General features: G+C 37.5%; 3 protein-coding genes across 7 annotated transcripts; 2 read left to right on the top strand and 1 right to left on the bottom strand.

The window, feature by feature from the left end:
• The first annotated feature begins 12,091 nt into the window (after window positions 1-12,091).
• On the top strand, window positions 12,092-14,754 carry LOC147928429 (uncharacterized). Its single transcript, XM_087486138.1, has 6 exons — window positions 12,092-12,395; window positions 12,583-12,816; window positions 12,913-13,218; window positions 14,094-14,147; window positions 14,267-14,396; window positions 14,490-14,754. Exons 1-6 carry the CDS (start codon window positions 12,092-12,094, stop codon window positions 14,752-14,754), a joined length of 1,293 nt encoding a protein of 430 aa, XP_087342264.1.
• A 2,641-nt stretch (window positions 14,755-17,395) lies between these two features.
• On the top strand, window positions 17,396-17,842 carry LOC147928428 (uncharacterized). The gene has a single exon (XM_087486137.1). It carries the CDS (start codon window positions 17,396-17,398, stop codon window positions 17,840-17,842), a length of 447 nt encoding a protein of 148 aa, XP_087342263.1.
• An 887-nt stretch (window positions 17,843-18,729) lies between these two features.
• LOC104742095 (uncharacterized) lies at window positions 18,730-22,629 on the bottom strand. 5 transcript variants are annotated; one of them, XM_087486017.1, is made up of 8 exons: window positions 22,382-22,616; window positions 22,239-22,285; window positions 20,992-21,854; window positions 20,843-20,918; window positions 20,481-20,726; window positions 19,882-20,384; window positions 19,700-19,805; window positions 18,730-19,604 (listed from the first exon to the last, which is right to left on the bottom strand). In XM_087486017.1, the coding sequence occupies exons 5-8, from the start codon at window positions 20,616-20,618 to the stop codon at window positions 19,479-19,481; spliced, it is 873 nt and encodes a 290-aa protein (XP_087342143.1). In that variant the 5' UTR covers window positions 20,619-20,726; window positions 20,843-20,918; window positions 20,992-21,854; window positions 22,239-22,285; window positions 22,382-22,616; the 3' UTR covers window positions 18,730-19,478. The 5 variants fall into 5 exon arrangements, with proteins under 5 accessions (XP_087342143.1, XP_087342144.1, XP_087342142.1 ...); XM_087486018.1 differs by having other exon boundaries at window positions 20,481-20,761; window positions 20,843-20,912; window positions 22,382-22,600; XM_087486016.1 differs by having other exon boundaries at window positions 20,481-20,761; window positions 22,382-22,597.
• Window positions 22,630-25,174: the final 2,545 nt, after the last annotated feature.

Genomic DNA, 25,174 nt, shown 5'->3' with positions numbered 1-25,174 from the left:
GAAAAGATTGAAGGCTGCCCTTGATGTTCAATGAGAATCACTTGCAGAGTGTATCTCCAACCGAAAATCCCATGCTCCTAAGCTTTTACCCCCACATGCTCTCACAAAGGAAATAGTCCGGGAAACCGTTCAGTGGGAGGAAGCAGCAAAGGAAGCCGTTTGCAAAATTGGGAATGCAATTCTAATGAGTAGTGTATGTTTAGATGGAGAGCTGAGTATCCAAAATAAATTGGAAGATCCTGGTTCCTTCTAATCTTCACCAACTGTTTATGTGATTTAGGGGATTCAGTTAGTGTCATGCCTCTGAGCGTTGCTAAAAAGCTGGGTTTTAGTGATTTAAAACCCAGTAGCCTTTACTTGTTCCTAGTTGATAGGACTATTAGGCACCCGCATGGTGTTCTAGAGAATTTACCCTTTAGAGTTGGAAGTGATGTGATTCTCCCAAGGAATCGACGCTCTAAGGTAGGTAGACTGATAATCCTAGAACTCCGATGGCTCGCGAAGCTGGATGATAAGGCGTGAGATAAACTCGAAAATCCTTATGCCCCAAACTCTCTTAAAAGAAAACAAACAAAGCAAGGCGGTGGTACTTTAGATAGAAGCTTCGCGGAGACAGATGACAAGGCGTAAGACGAATCCCAAAAATCCTAGTGCCCTAGACTCTCTTGTAACGACTCTTCAATCTTCAGCTAGTGAATGGCAACGTCAAGTGCGGCGGAATCACTTGATATACCGAAACTCTTTGATGTAACCCACCAAGGAGAACTCTTTGATGTAACCCACCAAGGACAAAGAACAAGTTCCAAAGGGAACAAATGAGTTAACAGCTCTCAATAAATGATAAAATATTTCTTGATTGAATGATTTCTCAAATGAGATTACATGTGTTTATACAGAGATAGAAAATTTGGTCACAAAGCCAAGTATTAATTATTCTTGAAACTAAAAACATTAAAGATACTAAGTTGAATTAAGACCCAACTCTTGGTGCATGTTTCCAAAGTGACTCTTGATGCATGCATCTCTTATTTTCGTCACTCTTCTTTGACCACAAAATAAAGTGATTATTTTGGGCTTTCTTGGGCTTGTATTATGCTCAAAGTGGCCTGGACTTGAAAGATATCATCCCAATATAATTTTCCATGCTTTCTTTGGCTATAAGCCCATTAAGTGTTTCCTTGATCTTCTCTCTCTTTGACTTCTTGATCCAACTTTCTGATGAGAAACAACATGGGCTGTACTATTTCTTTCCCTTGGGATTAATAGAAATACCTCCTGGTTACCAAACATAATTCTGGAAGCACCTAAACCAATTGGATCTAAACATCTTCAGGTGAAGAACTAGATTGACCTCTTTTGGAAAATGAAGCGTAACTTTGTGGTTTGTTCGCCAAATCTTGTGTTTCTGATCTTGTTAGAAACATAAGAGATCTGTTAACATATTTCAATTGGTTTCGTGTCGAAATTGTTTCTGAGTTGATCTTTGCAACTCGATCTTTGGCTCAGACGTGAAACTGGGACTAGGATAGATCTACCGACTTGAAATATCCATATCTTTCACATATGAACTGATATTAATGTGATTCCAAATCTCCGTGGTTGGAGAATGGATCAAGATTCCAGAACAGTTTGGTTCATAGCTTGAATCCTCCTGATCTCGTCGGAATCCTCCGTTGAATGCTCGTAGGTCCAAATCGCATAGCCATGAGTTTACCTGATTTGTAAAATAAATAAATCCTTCATACGAACACTGATTGGACTGATTCGACTTCGAGATATGCTCTAAATGAGGTAAGAATGTATCCTAAATAGTCGTTTGGCTGGAAGAATTGATCTTCGACTTCATTCGTGTTGAATAATACTCAAGGGTCTTCCTGGATGGTCTCATGATCATATCATACCCCTCCTCTTGAAAAAGTTTCGCCCTCGAAACTGTAAGGCCATGGGTTGGAGAGTGTTGAAGTTATTCTGCTGGCTTCTCTTTGAGGGAATGTATGTTTCCATATTGCATACCATGAGGGAGAAGTGTACCGTTTTCAGTGAGACCTTTCTTTATTCTCTTAAAATCCCAAACTTGCTCTATCTTGTTGGACCATAAGTGGAACATTTTCTTTTCTCTCCTTGTTGGTGCATCAGCTGAATCATCCATACTTCCAAAGTTGTAAAAGGTCAGACTTTCCTTTGTGATTTCCTCATTCTGATCTTTGTAGACCTCTTGGTGCTTTTGTTCCTCAACTTTCATTTCAACTTCAATTTCTAGCTCACAATTTTTGCTAAGCACCATTGTTCTCCGATTAGGACATTCATTCGAATAATGACCTCTCTCTTGGCATTCAACACAAAAAACATCACAAGTATGCGTACAAGAAGCTTCAGCTTTACCTCTTGTTTCTTTGGAGGTAGTAGTAGGTTTTGCTTCCATGCTCAATTTTGTGGTTGTCTTCTCCTCCATAGAATAGTTTGATTTCAGGGTTGATGAACTCAAACCATAAGCTTGATGTGTTGGACACCTCCTCTTGAGTTGTTTCTCAACCAAATCATCCTTAGGCAACATACCCTCCATGCTTCTACTTCTCTTAGATAACCTTTGCCTTCTTTGGTGTAACTCTTGGTGATCATGGTTGGGCACAAATCTCTTCCTCATGACTGCTTTCATTTCATCCCATGTGTCAACTGGCCGGTATTGGTGGTGCATCCTTGTAGTAACCAGTTGATACCACCAATTGATTGCATGATCATAAAACTCTGTAGCAGCCACTTGAACTTTCTCTCAATCCGAATAGTCTTGACATTGAAAGACTAATTCCAATTTCTTTTCCCACTCCAAGTAAGCATCTGGATCATTCTTTCCATAGAATTGCAGTATTTTCAGTTTGATTTTTCTCAAATCATCATCATTTCTCTCTCTAGCCTCTTTGTTTCGTCTTGGACGTCTTTGACTCTCACTAGACAGATTGCTTCTTTGGCTGTAGTAGTCGTTTTCTTCATTTCTGTGACGCCTAGGTCAATCTCCTTCTCTGTTGTGATGCAAAATCTGTGGTTGTCTTTGTTGTGCCTTTGCTTTAACTTCATTCAATCTCTCTTAGAGGGCATTCATCTCAACCCTCAACATTGGTCGCGTCTCTCCCATAAGTGCTTGAATTTGTCGATCATTAGACATTTTTTTTTTTGCTTTTTTTTGTTTTCTTTTTCTTAGTTTTTTTTTCTCTTTTTTTCTTGTTTTTTTTTTCTTTCTTTTTCTTTTCTTGTTTTTTTTTTTTGAAAGAAGATGAAGAGATAGAAGATGAAAGATAGAAAAGAAAAAGATGAATAGATAGATAGATGAGAAGATGAAAGGTTTTGATTAGAAGAATACCAATAGTCCTTCAGCGGGCTCTGATACCACTTGATGTGATTCTCCCAAGGAATCGACGCTCTAAGGTAGGTAGACTGATAATCCTAGAACTCCGATGGCTTGCGAAGCTTGATGATAAGGCGTGAGATAAACTCAAAAATCCTTATGCCCCAAACTCTCTTAAAACAAACCAAACAAAGCAAGGCGGTGGAACTTTAGATAGAAACTTCGCGGAGACAGATGACAAGGCGTGAGACGAATCCCGAAAATCCTTGTGCCCTAGACTATCTTGTAACGACTCTTCAATCTCCAGCTAGTTAATGGCAATGTCAAGTGCGGCGGAATCACTTGATATACCGAAACTCTTTGATGTAACCCACCAAGGAGAACTCTTTGATGTAACCCACCAAGGAGAACTCTTTGATCTAACCCACCAAGGAGAAAGAACAAGTTCCAAAGGGAACAAAGGAGTTAACCACTCTCAATAAAAGATAAAAGATTTCTTGATTGAATGATTTCTCAAATGAGATTACATGCGTTTATATAGAGATAGAAAACTTGGTCACAAAACCAAGTATTAATTATTCTTGAAACTAAAAACATTAAAGATACTAAGTTGAATGAAGACTCAACTCTTGGTGCATGTTTCCAAAGTGACTCTTGATGCATATATCTCTTATTTTCGTCACTCTTCTTTGACCACAAAATAAAGTGATTATTTTGGGATTTTTTGGGCTTGTATTAGGCTCAAAGTGGCCTGGACTTGATAGATATCATCCCCAATATAATTTCACATGCTTTCTTTGGCCATAAGCTCTTGAATTGACCCATTAAGTGTTTCCTTAATCTTCTCTCTCTTTGACTCCTTGATCCAACTTGTTGATGAGAAACAACATGGGCTGTACTATTTCTTTCCCTTGGGATTAGTAGAAACACCTCCTGGTTGACAAACATAATTCTGGAAGCACCTAAACCAATTGGATCTAAACATCTTCAGGTGAAGAACTAGATTGACCTCTTTGGAAAATGAAGCATAACTTTGTGGTTTGTTCGCCAAATCTTGTGTTTCTGATCTTGTTGGAAACATAAGAGATCTATTAACATCTGTCAACTGGTTTCGTGTCGAAATTGTTTCTGAGTTGATCTGTGCAACTCGATCTTTGGCTCAGACGTGAAACTGGGACTAGGATAGATCTACCGACTTGAAATATTCATATCGTTCACATATGAACTGATATTAATGTAATTCCAAATCTCTGTGGTTGGAGAATGGATCAAGATTCCAGAACAGTTGGGTTCATAGCTTGAATCCTCCTGATCTCGTCGGAATCCTCCGTTGAATGCTCGTAGGTCCAAATCGCATAGCCATGAGTTCACCTGATTTGTAAAATGAATAACTCCTTCATACGAACACTGATTGGACTGATTCCACTTCGAGATATGCTCTAAATGAGGTAAGAATGTATCCCAACTAGTCGTTTGGCTGGAAAAATTGATCTTCGACTTCATTCGTGTTGAACAATACTCAAGGATCTTCCTGGATGGTCTCATGATCATATCAGGAAGAGTGGAAATCCCCACTAAATTTGTAATCCTAGACATGGATAATGAACCTGAAGATCCATTGATCTTGGAAAGACCATTCTTAGCAACGGTTGGTGCTATAATCGATGTAAAGAAGGGACAAATCAGCTTTGAGAATGGAGAGCACTTCAAGATGAGATTCGACATCAAAAATGAAATAAAGAGGCCAACTATCAATGGTCAGGTCTTCTCCACGGAAGTGCTGCCAAGGATCACTAAGAAATCCCAAGAAATGGTAACTGCCTTTGCTAAAGAACCATGAGAGAAATTTGAAAATTTACTGAACAAGTCTGATGCATTAGATAGGATCTCCAGATCTCTCTATCCAAAATACAATGCTTGAGAAATATGAAAAGTCAAGCTTAGTGACTTTAAACAAGCTCACTTGGTGGGACGAGATGGCGTACTCGACGCGCCTGATCGGGTTTATGCTCGGGTGGCGAGTGAAATCCGAATTCTCCCACCTCTTATCCCACTCGCACAGAAGCCCTATCAACCAAACCCTCTATTTAAAAGTGCCCGAGCCTCTCATCTCCAGCATCACAAATTGCTAAGTCTCCTTCTACCCTTAAAACCTTTCAACTTCCTAAACTTTTGTTTTCTCTTCAAAGCTCGAGTTTTAAGAGTTTCTGGGTACTAACCCTACTGATCTTGAGTTCTAGTTCTTTTGTCTCTTCCCAAGGTTCATCAATAGCTCCCAAGATCAAAACCTACAAGAAGAATGGCTCCTCATCTACCTCTGCCACGGCTCAAATCGGAGGAGAAGGAGACCCTGCTCGAGATTTTACGGAGCAAGGCGATCCCTCGCATCCCATGCCATCGAGTGGATGTTTCCAGTCCCCTACCCAAAGCTCTACCTGATCCGCCACCTGAGAGGATGCTCGGGTAGCCCATAGGGTAGTTGATCAGGTACGTTCCCCAAGCCTAGTGGCGAGTGCTGTCCGCGGATCTCCACGTCGTAGGGACAGAGAGGACCATCACCGACCCCATGGTCGACTCAGATGCAGGAGGAGGGAGAGACGAGGAGGACCAATCCGCCTATTCAAGAAACAAGGCTTGCTCGCAAAGGGGAAGAGGCTGGCTTCTGAAAAAGCCGAAAATGTGGCTGAGAGAGCAGTGGAAGAGGATGAGGAGCACACAGATGGTGCGAGTCCCGATAAAAAGGAGGAGCATCAGCTTGAATGAACCCGGAGGGCATCAAGGCGGTTTAAGCAAAAAGAGGTTGAATCACCGGCAAAGCTGCTCAAGGTCCTCCGAAAGATAAGTTTTGTGGGAACCCACCACGAGACAATGAAGAAGTTGGGGATCGCAAGGGACGTTGAGTTCCTCTTTGACATGTGCCACCTGGGCAAGCTATTGAGGGCTAACTAAAAGGCATACGAGGAGAAGACGGTTCACTTCCTCGCCACGCTACGGCTACACTATTACGAAGACCACCTAAGGCTACTACCTGATAGGGGGATCGGGTTCATCACTTTCTCAGTACCCAACAAGGAGTATCAGCTCACCTTCAAAGAGATGGATGCCCCTTTATGGCTTCATAACTGTTCATGGGGAAGCCATGGAGGTAGACATGCAAGAGATGAGGTCCCTATGGCTGATAATAGGCGAAAAGCTTCCCAACCAGTCCACAAGCTCCAAATATGCTCAGATTAGGAGCCCTGTCCTGAGGTATTTCCACAAATCCCTAGCTTGCTATTTATTCGCTAGGAAGGAATCAGGGAATGTGAATGATCATGAGCTGCAGCTATTCGACTTAGCCCTATGTGGAGTATTGGATAGTACTAGGGACGTGAGATAACTAGTCGGGATGTAGCGAACACTAGCATGGTCTTTGTTTTGCTCGATCAGTTCCTGCACTTGAAGGCTTGGGCCATGAAAAGTAAGAGGAGGGGAGGATCAGGAGAGATCTCCATAGGCGGGTTAGTCACATCGATCCTAGTGGCATGCGATGTCCCTTTAAAGGGAGTTGTGCATGATCCTAGATGGCTAGATGTAGAGTACCTCACGTTGGGACGATTTCTGGCTTATGAGAACCCAATGACAGGCTGCTATTCAAGTTCATTCACCCCACTGGAGAAACTCAGATGATCTTTCCCAATGTTGCCACTATTAAGATTTGGCTCGGTGCGAACATCGACTTCTCACCTCCGTTAGAGACACTTTACAACTATGAGGAGGAATCTGAGGCTGATGAAACAGAGGCAGGAAGACAAGGGCAGGGAGAACAGTCAGAGGAGTTTGACTTCTAGGAGTATGTTTGTTCCCAGAAGCAGCCAGAAGGGATGATAGAAGCACACAAGAGGATCATCTGGTTGAAGAGGATGAACCAGTTCTTGGCAAGGAAATTCAAAGACCTTATCGGAACAGTTAAGGTAATGGGAGGTCATATTAGGGAGATTCAAGACAAAGCAAGCTTTGCCTCAGCTCCAGCTCCAGCCTATGCACCAACATGGATGGGGAGGAGCGGACCAATCAGTGGAGTCTGTGGTTTAGAACCTGCAGAACCTCATAGGGCTTTGTCCTATGAGCCAAGTGCAAAGGAGGAAGACACCAGACCTGAGAGATCACGGAGGAGCCACTCGGATGCCTATCCAGCTCCTCACCCGATGGGGTACTCGATGCCTTCCCAATGCCACATCCGGGCACTTATTCGGGAGACCATTTGGGTTCTTATCCACAACGATACTAGATGCCATATATGATGCATCCTTTGAGTAGCTACTCGGGTGACCATTGGGGTCCTCTCCCCCACACATATCCATCATACTACCTGATGCCATACCCGGTGCGCTACACGATGCCGTACCCGACCAACCCCTCAGATGTTGGTCTGAGCAAGTCGTCTGTGCACATTACCGAGTTCTCTGATGAGCTAACCCCGACACCTACTGAAGCCGATGTCGACCTTGGGTACACGTTGGCGAGCATGGAGGCTGCCACAACCTCTTTCTTCACCAACCCATGAGGTAACCTCTTTCTTCACCAACCCATGAGGTACCACATTCATCTAACAATTGTAAATAAAATTGCATTTTAGTTTGTTCCATTTTTTTGATTCTTGGATTCTTTTTCAGACTTTTATTTACACAGAGACAGTGTAATTTAAGTTTGTCGGAGGGTCCTAGAATGTATTCAACATTGTATTTTATTTTCTTATATTCCTATTTCAAATTTTTGCATACTAGTTTTATTCATTTGAGTCTGCATCTATTTGCATTTAAAAAACCCAAACAAATTTGTAAAATTTGAAAAACATTAAAAAAAAAAAAAAAAAAAAGAGTGTTCATGTAGTTGCACCTACATTATAGGATTGAGTCTAGATTGTTTCATATAGGGTTGTTTGCATTTGCATTGGGGATTATGATAACTATAGCCTTGTAAACTTGTTGATTAACCAGGATAAATTCAATGCCCTCATTATTAATTGTTTGATGCTTGTTGATTGAGTTTGATAGGTGAAACTGAACCACACCATGAATAGTTATACCTGTGTTTGAAACTTAGTCGAAGCATGCTGTGATTTGATGTCATTCCCTATCCTATTTGAACTTAATTTTGCCTAATAAGTGTCGAGTAGTGCATCGAAATCAAACTCATGAACACAACACACGTACTTGGATTATATTTTTCCTTTTTAACCATTGTTGTTAATCCAAGTACCTGATTCCCATTATTGGAGCAGTTCACCCAACCATTAACCTTACTCTTCTTTCAAGTCACTGCTATTCTTTGAGTGATTAGGCATTTTTCGGATGGAGCTTGGTAGAAAGTGTTAGGTTTGAGCCGACAAGAATATGATCCTAAGTAATTTTAGTTTCGCATCATCCGAACTAGATAGGACTACGTGGGAACTTGTTTCAGGGATATGAGAGTTTTTGGTTAAAAAAAAAAGAGAAGAAAAGAAAAAAATGGGAAGGAAAAGGGTACAAGGTCTATAGGAATAGTTTGAAATCAAAGAAAAAAAAATCTAGTGAAGAATTTGGAAAAAAAAAAGGAACCATAGTTTGATAAGACTACAAATCCACTAGAAGATTTTTAAGAAAACCATCCCTAAGAGTAGCAAAAAAAAAAGGGGGTTAGAAAAGCTTAAACTAAAGGGTGGAAATTAGATATTTGCTGGGTGTAGATCAGAATGAATCAAAATTGATATGTACCTTTGGGTAGAGGGGATCCTATTCTTGTATGCATCTGTTGGAGCTTACCTTTAGCATTCTCCTAAAGCTCAGACCATTTTTGTTGAGAGAAACAGTTTTAAAAAGATTTAACCCTTTGAAAAAGAGACCACATTTGTCTCTAACCCATTCATCCTAGGCAAATGAGTTTGATCACAATGCATTGCTTGATTCATGGTTTAATGCTAATAATTGTTAAAGGGAATGACAGATTTGAATGCATGTGTAGATTAGCGGTAGAATCAGGTTTTATTGTAAAGAGCATGGCGAAAGCTCTTAAGTAGACTCCTTCACCATGCATCTTAGAGTTAATAACTTGGAAATTGAATTTAACAAATAGATCAGAAAGTTTCGGCTCTAAGTCCCCACTTTCAAACCTCATCCTCTTATGTCTTGCTAGAGGACTGGCAAGAGATAAGTTTGGAGGTGTTAATCTCTCTCTATTTCACACCTTTTTAGTCACGTTTTGCATTGTATAGAGCCTAACCTTAGCATTTTTAGATCTTTAACCTTAGATATTCGCATTTAGGTTATTTTGGGTGTTGCATTGTTGCATTTTTGCATTTTGGATGAAAACAGGTGCTTTGGAGCCTTAAAAGAACAAGAATGAAGAAAAACCCGAGCATGTGACCGATGGTGTGATCGTGCATGAAGAACAGCCCGAGACCTTACCCCGATCGAGGGGATCTAGGCTCAAAAGGAACAACCCAAAGCCCAACTTGAGGAGGCTCTCGACCCTAGCTTCTTGTAGGCCTTCGGGTGATGCAGTGCGGCTAGGTCAAAGAATTTCCATATATAAACTCTTTACTATTTTCAATTTGCACTCATTACTTTTCAATGCAATTATTTTTATCAATCTCTTTTTCTATGTTGTTTGTGATGAAATCTGAGTAGTGAACCAAAAGTTTCTAGGGATGGGATAGGTTAGTAAGTGTTTTTAATCGATTAGGATGTTTTAGATTGATTGCTCTTATTAAAAACTCCCTTCTGGATTAGTGTTCTTAATGCTAGTTTTAGACCGAGAGGTTGAGACTAGATCTTAGGTGTTTCCACATCGAGAGATTGAGACTATATCTTAGGTACACCGCGTGCATATAACTTTTATTATTATATATATATTTATATTAACATTTTCACAGCAGTTTTAGCAAGGAAGACTTGGAGTTTGATGGTATTTACATGCAATGCCATTATCATTAATTTTTTTTAATTCTTTTTTATAAATGAATAACTATAATATTTGTTATACGTCTAATCCAAACAATCGAATTCAAATACTCCATTCAATTCTTCAGTCAATTATTACCATAATTTATCATATTAACATATCCTCCGAAATTTTCTCCACACTAAACTCCCATATCATTACGAAAAAATTCTTTTATCGTTTCTATATATATATGTACCTGTAAATATACAAACTGAAACAACCTTCCATCACTTCCTTCCACTCTATCCCTAATTTCTTGCAAAATTAGAAAAACAGAATCATCAATCAACCATTTATATTCTTCATCATCGCATTTTAATTTATAAACATGATTAATATAGAAGCGTAGAAATCTCAATGCTAACAAAACAAACCTTCTTTAACTCGTGTTTGAGATGTGGGACGAAATGTAAAATATTTGTCATGAATTTTTTTTTGTATTATAATAAACGGTGAACTAATAGAAACTTTTCATAAAATATACAGGGACGAGAGGCTATCGTGTACCTTTTGGAGATCATTCGCTGACAAAGTTTTCAGAGACTGTCAGACAGCAAATGGTATCATTGTGGTTTGTGTCCTCAGGTTTGTCAAAGTCAAGATATTTAAAGGTACTATCCATTCCTCACCTTCCTATATAAAAATCATGAAATGGATTACAAATATGAAAACTTTTAGCCAGTTGTCTTCATATTTCTAATGTACAATAATAATTGACCAGAAAGTAAATATCTGTGTAATTCTTGTGATGCATCACAAGTCCATGTCAATCTAGCTTGGAATGAAGTTGATGTTTTTATCAATTCGTAATCATTGTAAACCTATAATTCTTAAAACGTGTTTTAGAAAACCTACCACTAACTCTTGGCATATGATAACATAGTCTTCCAGCCGACGGTTTGACTCCTGCTTTTCATGTATTTGCTCCAAAGCTTCAGATTGTGCATGTCACCCAAAAAGACAGTACTCAGTATCCAAGGAAAACCATTGCTCTGCTTATCAAATCGATTGAGGTTTGGAACAATATGTTTGCAAAGCAATATTTGTATAAATGAGTATAACAAGTCACATTATATAGTTGTTGCAATGACATCTCTGTTGTATATTTTTTTACAGGTTGGGAAAGTAAGACTAATGAGCACCATCTATGCAATTGATACCTACTGGGCTTGATATTATTTTAGCTGTCGTGCCTGTAATTACAAAGTGACTTACATACATGATGTTGCTACCTCTTTGAATAAAAAATCACAAAAACCAAAATTCTGGTGTGACGTGTGCAAGTCAATTGTCTCGAATGTCATTTAAAGGTAAGAATTATTTCACAATAATGATCAAATGATAATATGTTTATATAAACTTGATATTAACATTTCTTTCCTCGCATCGTAGATACATGATTTAGGTCAAAATCATGGACAATACTGCAGAGACAAAATTTATGTTATTTGATAGCATAGCTTCTGAGGTTATTGGAGAATCTGCAGCTTCTCTTCTTGGTGGATCATTTGATGAAATAATCAGTAAATTCCTAATATTTTTCACATCTTTTCTACATTCATAGTATAACTCATCTTAGGAGTTTTCAAAAAAGAAATGCCTTCCCGTGACATTATTATTGAAGAAAAGTCTACATGGCACCTAAAGAGGATTAGTGAAGTGCATATCTCATATTTGGCTCTACAATATCCCCTAATTCTATGCTATGGTGAAGATGGATTCAGGTCTGGGCTTGAAAAATGTTTTAAAGGAGTAAACAGCAAACAAAAGAAAAAGAAGTGTATTAGTATGCGACAGTGGTTCGCCTTCAGGATTCAAGAAAGGGATAACGAGTGTCACACTCTACTACAGTCAAAGAGGTTATTCCAACAGTTTTTGTGTGATGCTTATACTACCATTGAGGCAAATAGGCTGAATTATATCAAGTTCAACATGTCTAAGAAGCGTTGTGAGAACTTCTACACCATCAAACAAGCGTCTGAATCAGGAACCACTTCTATGAGCCAACAAGGAAACCAGATAAATATCCCCACTTCTTTCACTGGTGGACCACGGTATATGGTCCAAATCTATTATGATGCTATGGCCATATGTAAACCAAACTTGGGTTGACTTCTGATGATCGACCAGACATAGTTGCATTAGATTTCACTTGTACATGCCAAAGCCTGAGATAACATTGCATTTTGATTTACAAAGACTCTCCAGATATTGGATCCTACAATTTGGGTTTATTATGCTATGGGACTTTGAGAACCTGTGGTTTGATGGTAACACAGATCCTTCCTTTTTCGATGATCTTCTGGAGAATATTGACAAGGCAATGAAAACCCTAAATCCTGAGTATTTCCTACACATTAACCCTATCGGCTATGGAGTGGTCAAATCCACAAATCGAGCGGTTTTTCAACGTCTGCGACACAATTTTTTTGATTTGAAGGATGTGGGTACAAGAACCGTCATTTGTGATCACTGTGGATTTATTATTCGACAATCAGTAGATCCTGCGGAAGGTATTTTTTCTTTCTCTTTGTAGAATGATTTTTATCATGTCGTCATAATACCTCTTGTTTTTCTTCTTATGAATTTCATCTTCTTTCTGTTTCTAGATGATCCTTATGAGAGGAAGACAGATGTAGCTGATGTACTTCTGGTGAAAGAAATGCTCCTTCATGCAATCAAATGTCACAAGAGTAGTTGTATCCGTCACGACATCGAATCTCAATCTGACATTGACTGTATCCTTCCACGCAACATCCTTATGGTGTCGAGTGATAAAGACTTCAGATCTACTCTAGAAAAATTGAAGAATAGGGGTTTTAGAGTGTTTGCAGCAATAGGAGATGATCAACCGAACATTTATTCTGATCTGTGTGGAAAAGGTGTGTGGCGTTGGAGCAACTTGAGAAATGGAGGTAAACATAACAGTAAATCGATCGTGAAGACATATGGAAGAGGAGAGAAGAGATGAGAAGATTTTATTTTATGTTTGGTTTTAGTCTCTATCTTTCTTTAGATCGATGAGCAGACTCTTTGTTTTATGTTTTAAGTTCCACTAAACCATTAGTTTATTCAGTAAAAGAAAACATTAAATCTCGTTCCAAATCCCTCTCTGTGCTAAGCTTTGACTTTGGTTTCAATTTTGAGTCAAGTTGTTTTGCAATAGTCATGCCCAATGATAGAAGGGGAAAGAGTGAAGGTAAGTGGGTAGACGAAGATCAATGGCCGACACGTCGCTCAATATCGATGACTGTAGTTAATAAAGGCTTAAGTAAAAAGATTATTACTATTATTATTTGGATATATCTCAACGTTTAACCACTATTCTTATCAAACATACTCTTTTTTTTTTTTACTTTTTTTTTTACACTAGAGATAAATTACTAAAAATATGACATTCCCTCATTATCTCTAAAGGGCAAAAGTCTTGCTAAAATAGAATTTCCAAAATATTCCACATTTTGTTTCTTGGACTTTCGTTGTTTATTTTAATGATTTTGTTTTGCTTTCTGGCTAAAACGACACAATGGACCATTTGAACACATTCATGAAACCTTTAGTGTACTTGTCCATGTTCTACTTGTTCAACAACCCGAGATCTAGTTTCAAAGACAACTACATTGTACTAGTCTGCTTGGTCTACTGCGTAACGGTATAGTCCTAGTGCAGCCCAACTGGTTGCGGCTAATACAAGTTCTCCATGTATGGTAGGTGGAAATTGCTCTAAGCTTTATCTGAAACAGTATGAAGACATTACCAAAGTTGGTAGTGATGGTTATCCTGTCTATAGGAGATGTCCGTCTAAAAGATATATTTAGAAGGGTGGTATTAAGTGTGACAGCAGGTATGTGGTACCGTATAATGCAAAGTTATCAGTGAGATATAGAGCTCACATCAACGTTGAATGGTGCAATCAAACGGGTTCTATCAAATATTTATTCAAATATATGAACAAATGTCCAGACCGTGTTGTTGTGGTTGTTGACCCAGTTGACAAGAATCAAAGTGAAACTACTGAAAGTGCTACAATAGGAGCAGATATGACACCAAGTGATAACAAAAAAAATGAAATAAAAGATTGGCTTGATTGCAGGTTAGTTGAAATATTTTCTGATTATGTTATATAGTCAACAATTTTTAGCGCAAGTATAACTATTTGTAATTTTTTGTTTTTTTTGAACTTCAGGTACGTATCAGCTTTAGAAACTATTTGGAGGATTTTTAAGTTCCCTATACAGTACCGGTCGATATCAGTTCAGAGGCTATCTTTTCATGATGAAGGAAAGCAACCAGCCTATTTTGATGAAAATGATGAAATAGACACTGTTTTGGATCGAGTAGCAAATGAAGATTCAATGTTTATGGCTTGGATGACTTTGAATAGGAAAAATACTGTTGGTAAAGATGGAAAACGTGCGAGAGAGCTCGCATATGTGCAAATCCCTGCATAATTTACTTGGGATGGAAGTAACAAGCAGTTTAAAAAGAGGGCTAGAGGATTTTCTCTAGGTCGATTTAACTACGTTCCAACGAAGCTAGAAGCTGAATGTTATTTACGAGATCCCCTAAACCATATCAAGGGACCTACATGATTTGATCACATAAAAACCTACAATGGTGTTCTCTACCCTTCTTACAAAGAAGCTTGCTTTGCACGGGGGATTTTAAAAGATGATCAAATCTTCATTAATAGCCTTCTAGAAGTAAGTCAATGGTGTTTTAGGGATTATTTGAGAAATTTTTTTGCAATGATGTTGCTCTTTGATTCATTGACTTTTTAGTCATTGTGTGGTCTTAGTGGCGGTCTTTTGAGACATTGTGAGGCCTTTGTGATGGGCTGTTTAGCCAGATGTGTGGCCGTTGTGGCGGGCTATTTAGCTAGAGTGCCTGTTCAGGCGGTCCTTCGGGACAGATGGTCTTTGTGACGGTCCTTCGGGACAGATGGTCTTTGTGACGGTCCTTCGGGACTAATGGTCTTTGTGACGGTCCTTCGAGACAAATTGTCTTTATGACGGTCCTTCGAGACAGATGGTCTTTGTGACGGTCCTTTGGGACAGATGGTCTTTGTGACGGTCCTGTTTAGGACATTTGTTTGGTCTTTGTGACGGTCCTGTTTAGTTCATTTGTTTGGCCTTGGTGGTGGTCCTGTTTAAGACATTTGTTTGGCCTTTGTGGCGGCCCTTGTGGAAGTGAGATGATCCATGTGTGGTCATGAGATATCCCAGTGAGGGGATATGTGGTTGGTAGGACATTGAGATGTCTTGCGCGAGCCACGGGAAGGAAACCTGGATAGGGATAGGACTCGGACGTGTTCAGAATTGTTTGCTTGCGACTCTTGGGGGACTTAGGTTCTCCTAGTACTGCCATATTCTGAGACTTTGTGGCTTGGGAGTATGGTTGGTATATCGACTTCGGATGACGATCCGAGGGCGCGCTGTAGGGTGTCAACCCGAGAGACGAATATTGGACTTCCTTATATATTATGGAATGCGGGCTTAGGCCCGATGAGGAGCCAATATTATGGCATACAAGTTTCGGCCTGATGAGGAGCCAATAAAAACTCAAGGTTTAGGCCTCTGAGTAAAGGAAGTCCAAAAGTCAAGAGCAAATAATGCCTGGAGCGTGAGTCTATCGCCTAGAGGTGACCTTTCGTAGATCGGTCGGAGGAGTGCGAGCTGTGGAGACGGTGGCACGAGAGTCCTTGACTGATGGTAGGTTGAGATTGGAGGACGAATCTATGTTGGTGGGGGAGAATTGTAACACCCGCAAACCAAGGGGGTGTCGGTCGACACCACTTATTTCGGGTTCAACCAGTTCGATTTAATTATCAATTTTTGGTCGGTTTGGTTTGAGGAGAACCATTAAACCGTGATATTTAAGTGGGAGAACGACCTAGGTCGTGTTTTGTTGTTGTCTAGCCGCTGAAAACAAAGAGAAAGAGGAGAAAGTATTGTTCTTGAGTTTTTGGGAGTTTTTATGAGATTTCAAGGCTTGATGGGTGAGATCTTGCTGTGGTAGTGAGGATTCAAGGCTAGGAACATGTGGGAAGCTTGCTGGGAGTGTGGATTCGTTCATTGTTGGTCAGAAACTTCCTGCAAAGAGGTGAGTGCATGACCATGGCTAATCTAAGCCTTTGATTCCTTGTTCTTGCTTGTTTGTTGTTGTTTTGTGTGTTTTTCTTGCTGGGATTGGTTGCTACAGGTTCCTGTGGACGTATATGGCTTGGGTTTTGAGTATTGGGCGATTTGGAGGAGGTTGGGAGCGAGATTCGACTCTCGGTTTCGAGCGGATCGCGGTTGCAGAGGGAGTGTCGATCGACACCTCCCTTCTAGCGAGTTGATGTTTGTTTTCCGGGTTTGTATGTCTTGTTTGTTGATTGTTTGGAACATTGGTATCACTGTTGCTTGTGTGTATAGCCCAGTACATGGGAGGATTGCCTCACTGAGTGTTTATCAAATACTCATGCATCTCAATATGTGTTTGTGGTGCAGGTAAAGGCAAAGTGTGATCGTGGAATCAAGGCGATGAAAAGGAGGATGTTCTAGGGACTCGATTGGATGTTGTCTGGCATTGCTAGGTTGCTAGATTTGGGTCATTAGAAACATTGCTAGGTTGCTGGTTTCATGTTTCCTGATGATTGGTTATTTGATTGTTGCTATATTTGATTATTGGTTATTTTATTATTGGATATTTATTGGTATTGTTATTTCCGCTAATAGTTGTGGTTGTGGTTGTGGATAGGTGGCTAGTGGGTATGGGACCACTAGTTGTAGTTATTTCTTATTATTATTTATTATTTATTATTTATTATTAAAAAAACACGAGTCGGGTCGTTTCAAGACCAGAACACGTTTGGAACAAAACATGGGATTTGTTATCAGAAGAGATTGAGAAAAAAAAAAAGCAAGAGGAATATAACAATCAAGGTATGAACGATTTAGTTTATGAACGATATTGGTCTATATAACTTTTATATTACTACAGAAAACAAGACAATATTCACAACAAAAAAAATTATATTGTCATTACGCAACTCTCACTCTAACAGAAGATGATTTGAAGAACTATACTCTACAAGAGATAGAGAAGATTATGTTGTTCAATGGTGGGTCTCTGGTGGGAATAGACAACTTTCCAAAGCTAACAAGAGAAGGTATTGATAATTCCAACTGCTTGATAGTTGATGAGATGAGGTACAATCTTGATGATTTGAAAGCAAAGCATGATATTTGGTTAGAGATGATGACTGTTGAGCAGAGGAGTATATATAATGACATTACTACTGCAGTATTTGGAAATCTAGGGGGTGTCTTTTTTGTTTATGGCTTTGGAGGAACTGGTAAAACTTTTATGTGGAAGACACTATTCGCTGATATAAGATCAAGAGGATTAATTGTTCTCAATGTGGCATCCAGTGGCATTGCTTCTTTGGTGTTAGAAGGTGGTCGGACAGCTCATTCTCGGTTTGGAATTCCTATCAATGTCAATGATTATACCTTTTGTCGTATAAAACCTAATTCTGATCTTGTGAATTCGTAAAGCAAGCATCTTTGATTATTTGGGATGAAGCGCCGATGATGAGCAAGTATTGCTTTGAGTCTTTGGATAGAAGTTTTGATGATATTTTGGGTAACATAGACAACAAAGTTTTTGCAGGAAAAGTTTTTCCAGGCAAAGTGTTTGATCGACACACCAATCGACCGATCGGTCGATCGTTTCTCCATCCTGATCGACCATTGGTCGATCCTTTCATCGATCGGTCAAGTTTCAGAAGTCTAGTCAAGTCCAACACAAGTTGATCGACCTTATGATCGACCAAGTGGTCGATTGTTGAGGTATGAAGTCCGGCTCGTGTCTTGATCGACCATTTGGTCGATTCCTCGGTCGATCGTTGAATTCTGGAGGTCTGGTGAAGTCTGGTTCGGTTTGATCGACCATCTGATCGATCGTATGGTCAATCGTGTGGAGTCTGGGGTCTGGTGAAGTTTTCATCAACCACACGATCGACCATTTGGTCGATTGTTTTGTCTTGTGGCCGACCCGAGGAGTTCGAAGTGCGTTGATCGACCGGAAGATCGACCGGTTGGTCGATCGTTTGGTCTTCTTCCCTTCTCTTGCATTTTCTTGCTAATGCTTGACTTATTTGGCTCCAAATCACTCTCTCCTTGTACATCTCTACTCCCACACCTGAGATAAAAAAACTTGATGCAAAATGCAACCTAAACAACCTAAATGCTCATGAATATGCACAAAACAATTAAGAATTAAGCTCTAAAAATATTAGATAATAATTCTAAAAATTATTTAATCATTACGCACGTTTAAATTTAAAATTCTATAATCATTATGTTTATGCTTTACTCGTGGTATAATTGAAACTTCCATAATGTAGTACGTTCATATTATATTTACGAGTGTACCACAACTAATCCTAAAAACATTAGATAATAATTCACGTGAGAAAACAAGAACGTAGTCGTTCACATGAAAAACAAGAATAGTATACAATGACAACGTTATTAAAAAACTGAGACAATGACACAAAATAGTCTACAAGGACTCATCAATGAGGGAAGAGATTTTAATATCTTTAGCTCTAGGATATGAATCAGACATATTCGGTGGTATGGCTAGTTCTCTGACTTCGTCATATAATTCCGCTGCAAGCTTAATCCGAAGAGCCAACATATTCTTGTCGCAAAGCCCTTCAATTATTTTGCCAAGAGCTAAACATTCAATATACTTTAGAGCGTAGATACCACAATCACCCAGATTTTCATTCCGAGGGACGTTCTCCACAATCACCCAGATTTTCATTCCGAGGGACGTTCTTCTTCAATCTTCTCAATTCCATCATTGCTTTACTCTTCTTACGAATCGTCTCAGGAATCATATCACTTAACATCGTTGGGATCATTCGCCTTAAAGGCAAACAGTAAATAGCCATGTCATCATCACTCACCAAGCTTGGGATGCTATCATAGATGTGAATCTTCGTACCCCGCAAGTCAATATCCAAAACCACCCAATGGTTTTTATTGACAAAGAGACAAGCGTATAAGTTATCAACATCAATCCACCATTTCTTGTACGTAACTGACTCCTCCAGAAATCCACCATAAACGTGTTTCACTTAGGAATCCCTTAACACAAAATTCTTAGGCCCCATATCAAACTAGTTGTAGTCATTGCACAATGTTGTGATCAGATCTTGGTCTGAGAAGGCTATGAGGTTTATAGGATACGGACAAGGATCACACATATATCTTCTCCGGAACATAGCCATTGCAAAACCTATGTGCTACATTCAAGAAAACATAACTAGAATAAGGAAAATAATAGTAGTGATTAAATCAGTTGTACAAAAATAAGCAAAAAATTTCTGGATTTACTTACATGGTCTGTCAACCATCCATAGTCATCGCTTGGCCAATGTTTCCTTGGAGTCATAATTTTCCAATAGAATTTCACAGCTGCAGTGATGGTGCTAAGTTGTTCTTCCCTGTTAATGAAATAATGAGTTAGTACATATATAGATAATGATATTTTATAAACTATTTAGAGTTGTTGAATTATACTTATCAAGGCTGAGCAAATCCAGAAGTCTCTGATGTTTCTCATCATTTGTAGGCTTAAGATGATCGCATAAAACAACATCACCATCTGTAATGATACGCTTGACTGTCGAGTTACCAAGGTAAGGGAACTTCTGCGATTCTGCCAATTGTGGCACTCGTCTTTGCTGCTTCGAAGGTCCAGGTCCATCCAACTTTGTTAAAGCCTCTCCAAGGCTTTTTAGTGTCACCTCAAGTTTTTTACTAGCCAACTGGTCTTCCTGGTTGGACCATGTGTCTTCAGCACTAGAAGCTATTTTCACTTTAGCCTTCTGAATTAGGGTAGTAATATCTTCAACATCGTCAGAGCTAAGACCATTTATCTTCTTTTTCTTGGAAGTTTTCTTCTTCTCAACCTTAACAGATTCCTTCTTTTCAAAGAGAAGAAGATTCTCTGATACCTTCCTCACCACCTTTTGAACTGGAAATTCATCATGTGATGGTTGCTTCATTTCAACAATCCTTGACTGCAACAAAACAGAACATTCCCAAAAAAAAAAAAAGGAACATCAGAATATGAGGCAAAAGAAAAATGCATGTCATCGAGCAACAATGTAACTTACATGTGCTTTACTTGTTCCCTCATCATCTTCAATGGTGTGCGAAGTGGCATCATTTGGTATATCAGTGGTTTTTCCCTCTTTTATTTCTTTCTCCAATGCTTTAATCCTCTCACTCATCTTCTCTTCTATGAGAGTCATTTTTTATCAACAAATGTTTCAAATTTGCTCTCCAATGCATCCATTCGAGTGATGAGGGTCTTGCCCAAGTCAGAAATAGTCTCATTCAGTTTTTCTATCGCCCTCCAACTATCAAAAGAAATTTTCTACTCATCTTTAGCATCCTACAATAACTTCTCTGTTAATATCATAATAGAGAAGGAAAAAATGGTAATCATGTAAATGGAAAGATAACAAAACCTTACCTCCATGTTGGTAACATTTTCTCCTTCTTCATATTTAGGATCACTCTCTTTCAATCTCTTTTTCTTAGGACTGGTTCTACACAATTTATAACAACAGGTCAAAAGTATTTTTTTTTAAAAAATAGTCACAAACTAGCACCACTATTAACCTGTCCGTGCAACTCCTTCTCTTTTTTGATGAGGTTTGTGAAGTTGATACGTTTTCGAGATGATCGCCAATCAAGAAGTGGAACACTAGTCGTTTTTGTCCTTCTAAACCCATAACTTTCTCCTATTCCAGTAACACTCTCGTACAGCCAAATCAACATAGCATGAACACACCCATGTACGGTTTATGAATCTTTATCATAGTCAACAATCTTAACAGAATTCACTAGACTACTAAAAGCCACCCAACCCCATGGATGTTTCTCAAAAGCGACTGGATCTAAAACTCTTTTTGCGGTCGCCAACGGGATTCTAGATGTATGATGAATTCCATGTACGCATACTCACAATAGACATAACCTACCAACCATCAACCTCTTATCAACATGCCATGTTTTGCTAAAATCAAGCACCTTTAGCAACTCACTCCACATATGACCATCCATGGTTGTTGGTATTTTCATTTCTTTCAAGAAATCATGGTGATCAACATCAAAGTTGTCTAAAGGGTCAAATGCATCAAAATTTAAACTTGTTATCTCCGCAAACTCATTTAAAGAAAATCTAATTGGTCTACCATCAATCAAATACCAAACCTCATGAAAGTTGTTTATTCTCAGCTTATGTGTGAGTAGAAAATGAACTCTCTGCGCAACCCATGTGTATTCCAATTCAGCAAAATTTATAAACACTGCAAGAGATGATTCCTTCAGTTTATCCCACACGTCCACCCCTAATCCTTCTTTCAAAATCCCAATTTTGGACACAAAGCAATTGTGGTTCATGCTCCTATGTTGGAGAGGCGATTTCCCTTCTTCATAAAGTAGAGGAGGATATATGATGCTAGTGCTCGAAGATGTCATTCCTAAATATACAAAAAGAAAGCATAAAAAAATAGGAAAAGGTAGCTAACAAGATAAATACTTGATTGAATAGGTATAGCAAACATGTGTGAAAACATTAAACTAATTCAATATAACAATTTTAAACTAAATTTTGAGACCATCGATGAAACAAATCTCTCATTTAGGTAACACAAAATTGTTAGATACTTCTAATCCAAAAAAAAAAACGAATTTCTCATTTATAAGAATCAAAGAGAATTCGATAAGCAATATCTCAAAATTGAACAAATCTACACACAAAAAATATATCAATTCGAGACCAAATCATGCAATAACTCAAGACCCTAAACAAAAACAGTGTTAATTCGAGACAAAATCATATCATTATAGACAAAAAGCCTTACCGGATTTATGAAGAAATACCCACTGATGCTTTTGAAGATCACCAAAACTATTAAAGAGCAAGACCCAAAACATAAACAGGGTTAATCTACAATTGCAAATAACAATTCAGTTTTATATTCTAATAATCCATTAAAACACTCACCGCCGGAAAAAATCGACTACCACCGAAGCCACTATGGTTCTTATTTCGCCGGCGGAAGATGAGACCCAACTACGACGGCGTCTGTATTTGGCTGGAACAAGAGGGGAACGGTGATTACTCTTCTAATTCGCCGGCGGAAGATGAAGAAATATCAGATTTTTTTTTCTGGACTGTAAAACCTCTTCTTCGCAGGCGGAAGAAACAAAGTTTCGGGTTGTTAAAAAAAACGAATGTCGGGTTTTGAGTTTGATAAACTAGATTTTATCTCTCTTAATTTTTATTTCCTATTTTATTTTTTTTATTAAGACACCAAATTGGGCTTTTGGTAATTGAAACACAATATTGTGTCATTCTAGTTTTACCCTACAAGAGGATGTCAATCGGGCAATTTTTTTTCAAATTTATTTCAATCTGGTCTATTTTCACTTAAAAATATATAAAAATAAATAAAAACATAGTGAATGCTATTGTCACAATTTATTAACACTATGAATGCTAATTATTTATAGCTAAACAAATGTGCTATTATATAATATAATAGAGTAGACAAAAAATAGTATTTGAGTTTAGATAGCACAACAGAAAAGCGCTATCTAAAGTGGTCGACCTATTATTGTGGGCGATACGATAACGCTATCGTAATATTAAGATAGCGTTTTTGTTGTGCAATTAAAAACCAAAATTTTTGTAGTGAACGAATAGTTATTTTTTTGTTTATATCTTTTTTTTTATTGTCGTTTTACGATAGGGCATAGGAAAATTTATCCATAAAATATGGCAGAGTTTTTGGATTAAAAATGAAACATATATCATATTCATTTTAGAATCTCCTATATATTAATATATATCGAATTAAAGAAGTACATTTTTTTTTTTAATACCAGAAAAATATTTAGCAGTAGTTGATTAAAACAGGAAAATAATTATGCATCGTTTGTTAAAACAGAATAATAATACAGTTGTTACATAATGTGTTGTTATTCTTGTTTGTTTTTTAACCAAACTTATTATGCTGATAATATTATATTGTTAAAAAACTGTACATCATTATATATGGAATTTATGTTATTGGGGTATGGCTAATATGTAGATGAATATGAAATTAAATAGAAATTTTCCAAATGAAATACACATATTATTAATGGATTTCTCGAAATCATATTATTGTGCTTATTCCTATATCGTAATACACATAAAATTCTTTACTCTAGAAGAGTATTAGCTTCGTAGTTATCATGCTTATTTTGATTCTTTTTCTTCCACTTGTGAGTCTGTCTCCTTTGATTGGTATGTGACGTTATAAGTACTGAAACCTTTTCTATACATTATAAGTACGAACAATTGGTATGTGACGTGCACCTTTTGGAACCTGTGGAAATGTAAGATAGATTTTTTTTGTTAGAAAGATTTGTCTGTGTATAGAAAATAGAATAAAAATAAATGGAGACTATCAAACTGCCAATTGGGAAAAAAATCATTTTCACTTTTTTTCTTCTAATGTTTTTTATTTATATCATACACGAATTTAGGAGGAATCTCATCATAAATTACATCTGTAGGTGATTTGTATTGACTATTTTTCTAACTATGATAAAAAACGACGGACATAAAGCTTCACGAATGGGACATAATCTAGTTTAGATGCAGGTACAACTTCAGTTCTATTATGTAGTTCAAACTTCGGGTTGAAATGAGAAACACTGCTGAAAGAAGACATGTCAAAATTGTAGATGGATTATTGTTAGAATTGTGGAGTTGTTTGCTTGCTCTCGTGACTGGTGATGTAGATGTTAGTGATAAAAAGAATGTATTTATAAGTGAGAGGAGAGGTTCTGCCTTTTGAGAGGCACGTCTAGGTTTAACATATTTTTGTGTTAAAAAAAAACTATAATGGCAGAGTTGTAAATAAGTTGATGTTTTGAGGGTTGGCTGATAAAATGTGTCTTAAGCTCTGTGTTACTGACATATCATCTTTTTTGCAAATGTGTTTCTCTATTAATGACTAACTAGGAGATCTTCGTGATTTACAACACTGATCAACATTTTTTCTAAAATTTATAATATAATGATAAATTTTATTTTTATATTTCTTTTAAAAAATTATTTTGTTTGAGATAATATTTATTTTTAATATAACAATTTGAAGGGTTTTCAAAAATATCATTTTTCATATGTTACTTTTTAAAAATACCCTTTTATGTTGTCAATTTTCAAAAATACCTTTTTCTATAAATAAAATAACTAAATTCTAAATCCTAAAATCCAAATACTAAATCCTAACCCCTCAAAACTATGTCCTAAATGTAATATAGAGAACCCAAACCTAAAAAAAATTCCTAAAAATTAATTTAACATATTGAAATTATGTAAAAGAGGGTAAAAATAAAAATGTTCAAAAAAGGGGTATTTTTGGAAAGGGATATCCCAAAAGGGGTAGTTCTAACAAATTCTCTACAATTTTTCAGTAAATCTCTATATATATATATATATATATATATATATATATATATATATATATATATATATATATATATCTTTTTGAATACTAATTATTTTAAAATATTATAGTATTTTAATTTCTTTGTTGTATATTACAGTTTATATTATTTGTTTGTTGTATTTACATCATTATTTTGTGAAATATTTTGAAGTAGTAATTATAATATTGTAATTGTAAGCAAATAAAATTTATTAATTTATTAACCACATAAATTAGTTTACCAACCGCCAATGTAAAAAATTAAAACACACATTTTTTTCTTCATACATTAATATATCTTATTTTAAAAAAAA

Source organism: Camelina sativa, chromosome 14 (genome assembly GCF_030686135.1).
Source record: "Camelina sativa cultivar CO46 ecotype springtype chromosome 14, ASM3068613v1".
In the NCBI taxonomy this organism is placed as follows: domain Eukaryota; kingdom Viridiplantae; phylum Streptophyta; class Magnoliopsida; order Brassicales; family Brassicaceae; genus Camelina; species Camelina sativa.
This window is presented reverse-complemented; position numbering and strand designations above follow the sequence as displayed.

Coding starts and splice junctions, on each gene's coding strand:
- LOC147928429 (XM_087486138.1), top strand. CDS start 12,092: ATGCGACAGTGGTTCGCCTTCAGGATTCAAGAAAGGGATAACGAGTGT. Junction 12,817..12,912: donor ATCAGTAGATCCTGCGGAAG/GTATTTTTTCTT, acceptor TTCTGTTTCTAG/ATGATCCTTATGAGAGGAAG. Junction 14,148..14,266: donor GGTATTAAGTGTGACAGCAG/GTATGTGGTACC, acceptor ACAAATGTCCAG/ACCGTGTTGTTGTGGTTGTT.
- LOC147928428 (XM_087486137.1), top strand. CDS start 17,396: ATGTTGTTCAATGGTGGGTCTCTGGTGGGAATAGACAACTTTCCAAAG.
- LOC104742095 (XM_087486015.1), bottom strand. CDS start 20,618: ATGACTCTCATAGAAGAGAAGATGAGTGAGAGGATTAAAGCATTGGAG. Junction 20,385..20,480: donor AGGGAACAAGTAAAGCACAT/GTAAGTTACATT, acceptor GTTTTGTTGCAG/TCAAGGATTGTTGAAATGAA. Junction 19,806..19,881: donor GATTTGCTCAGCCTTGATAA/GTATAATTCAAC, acceptor TTTCATTAACAG/GGAAGAACAACTTAGCACCA.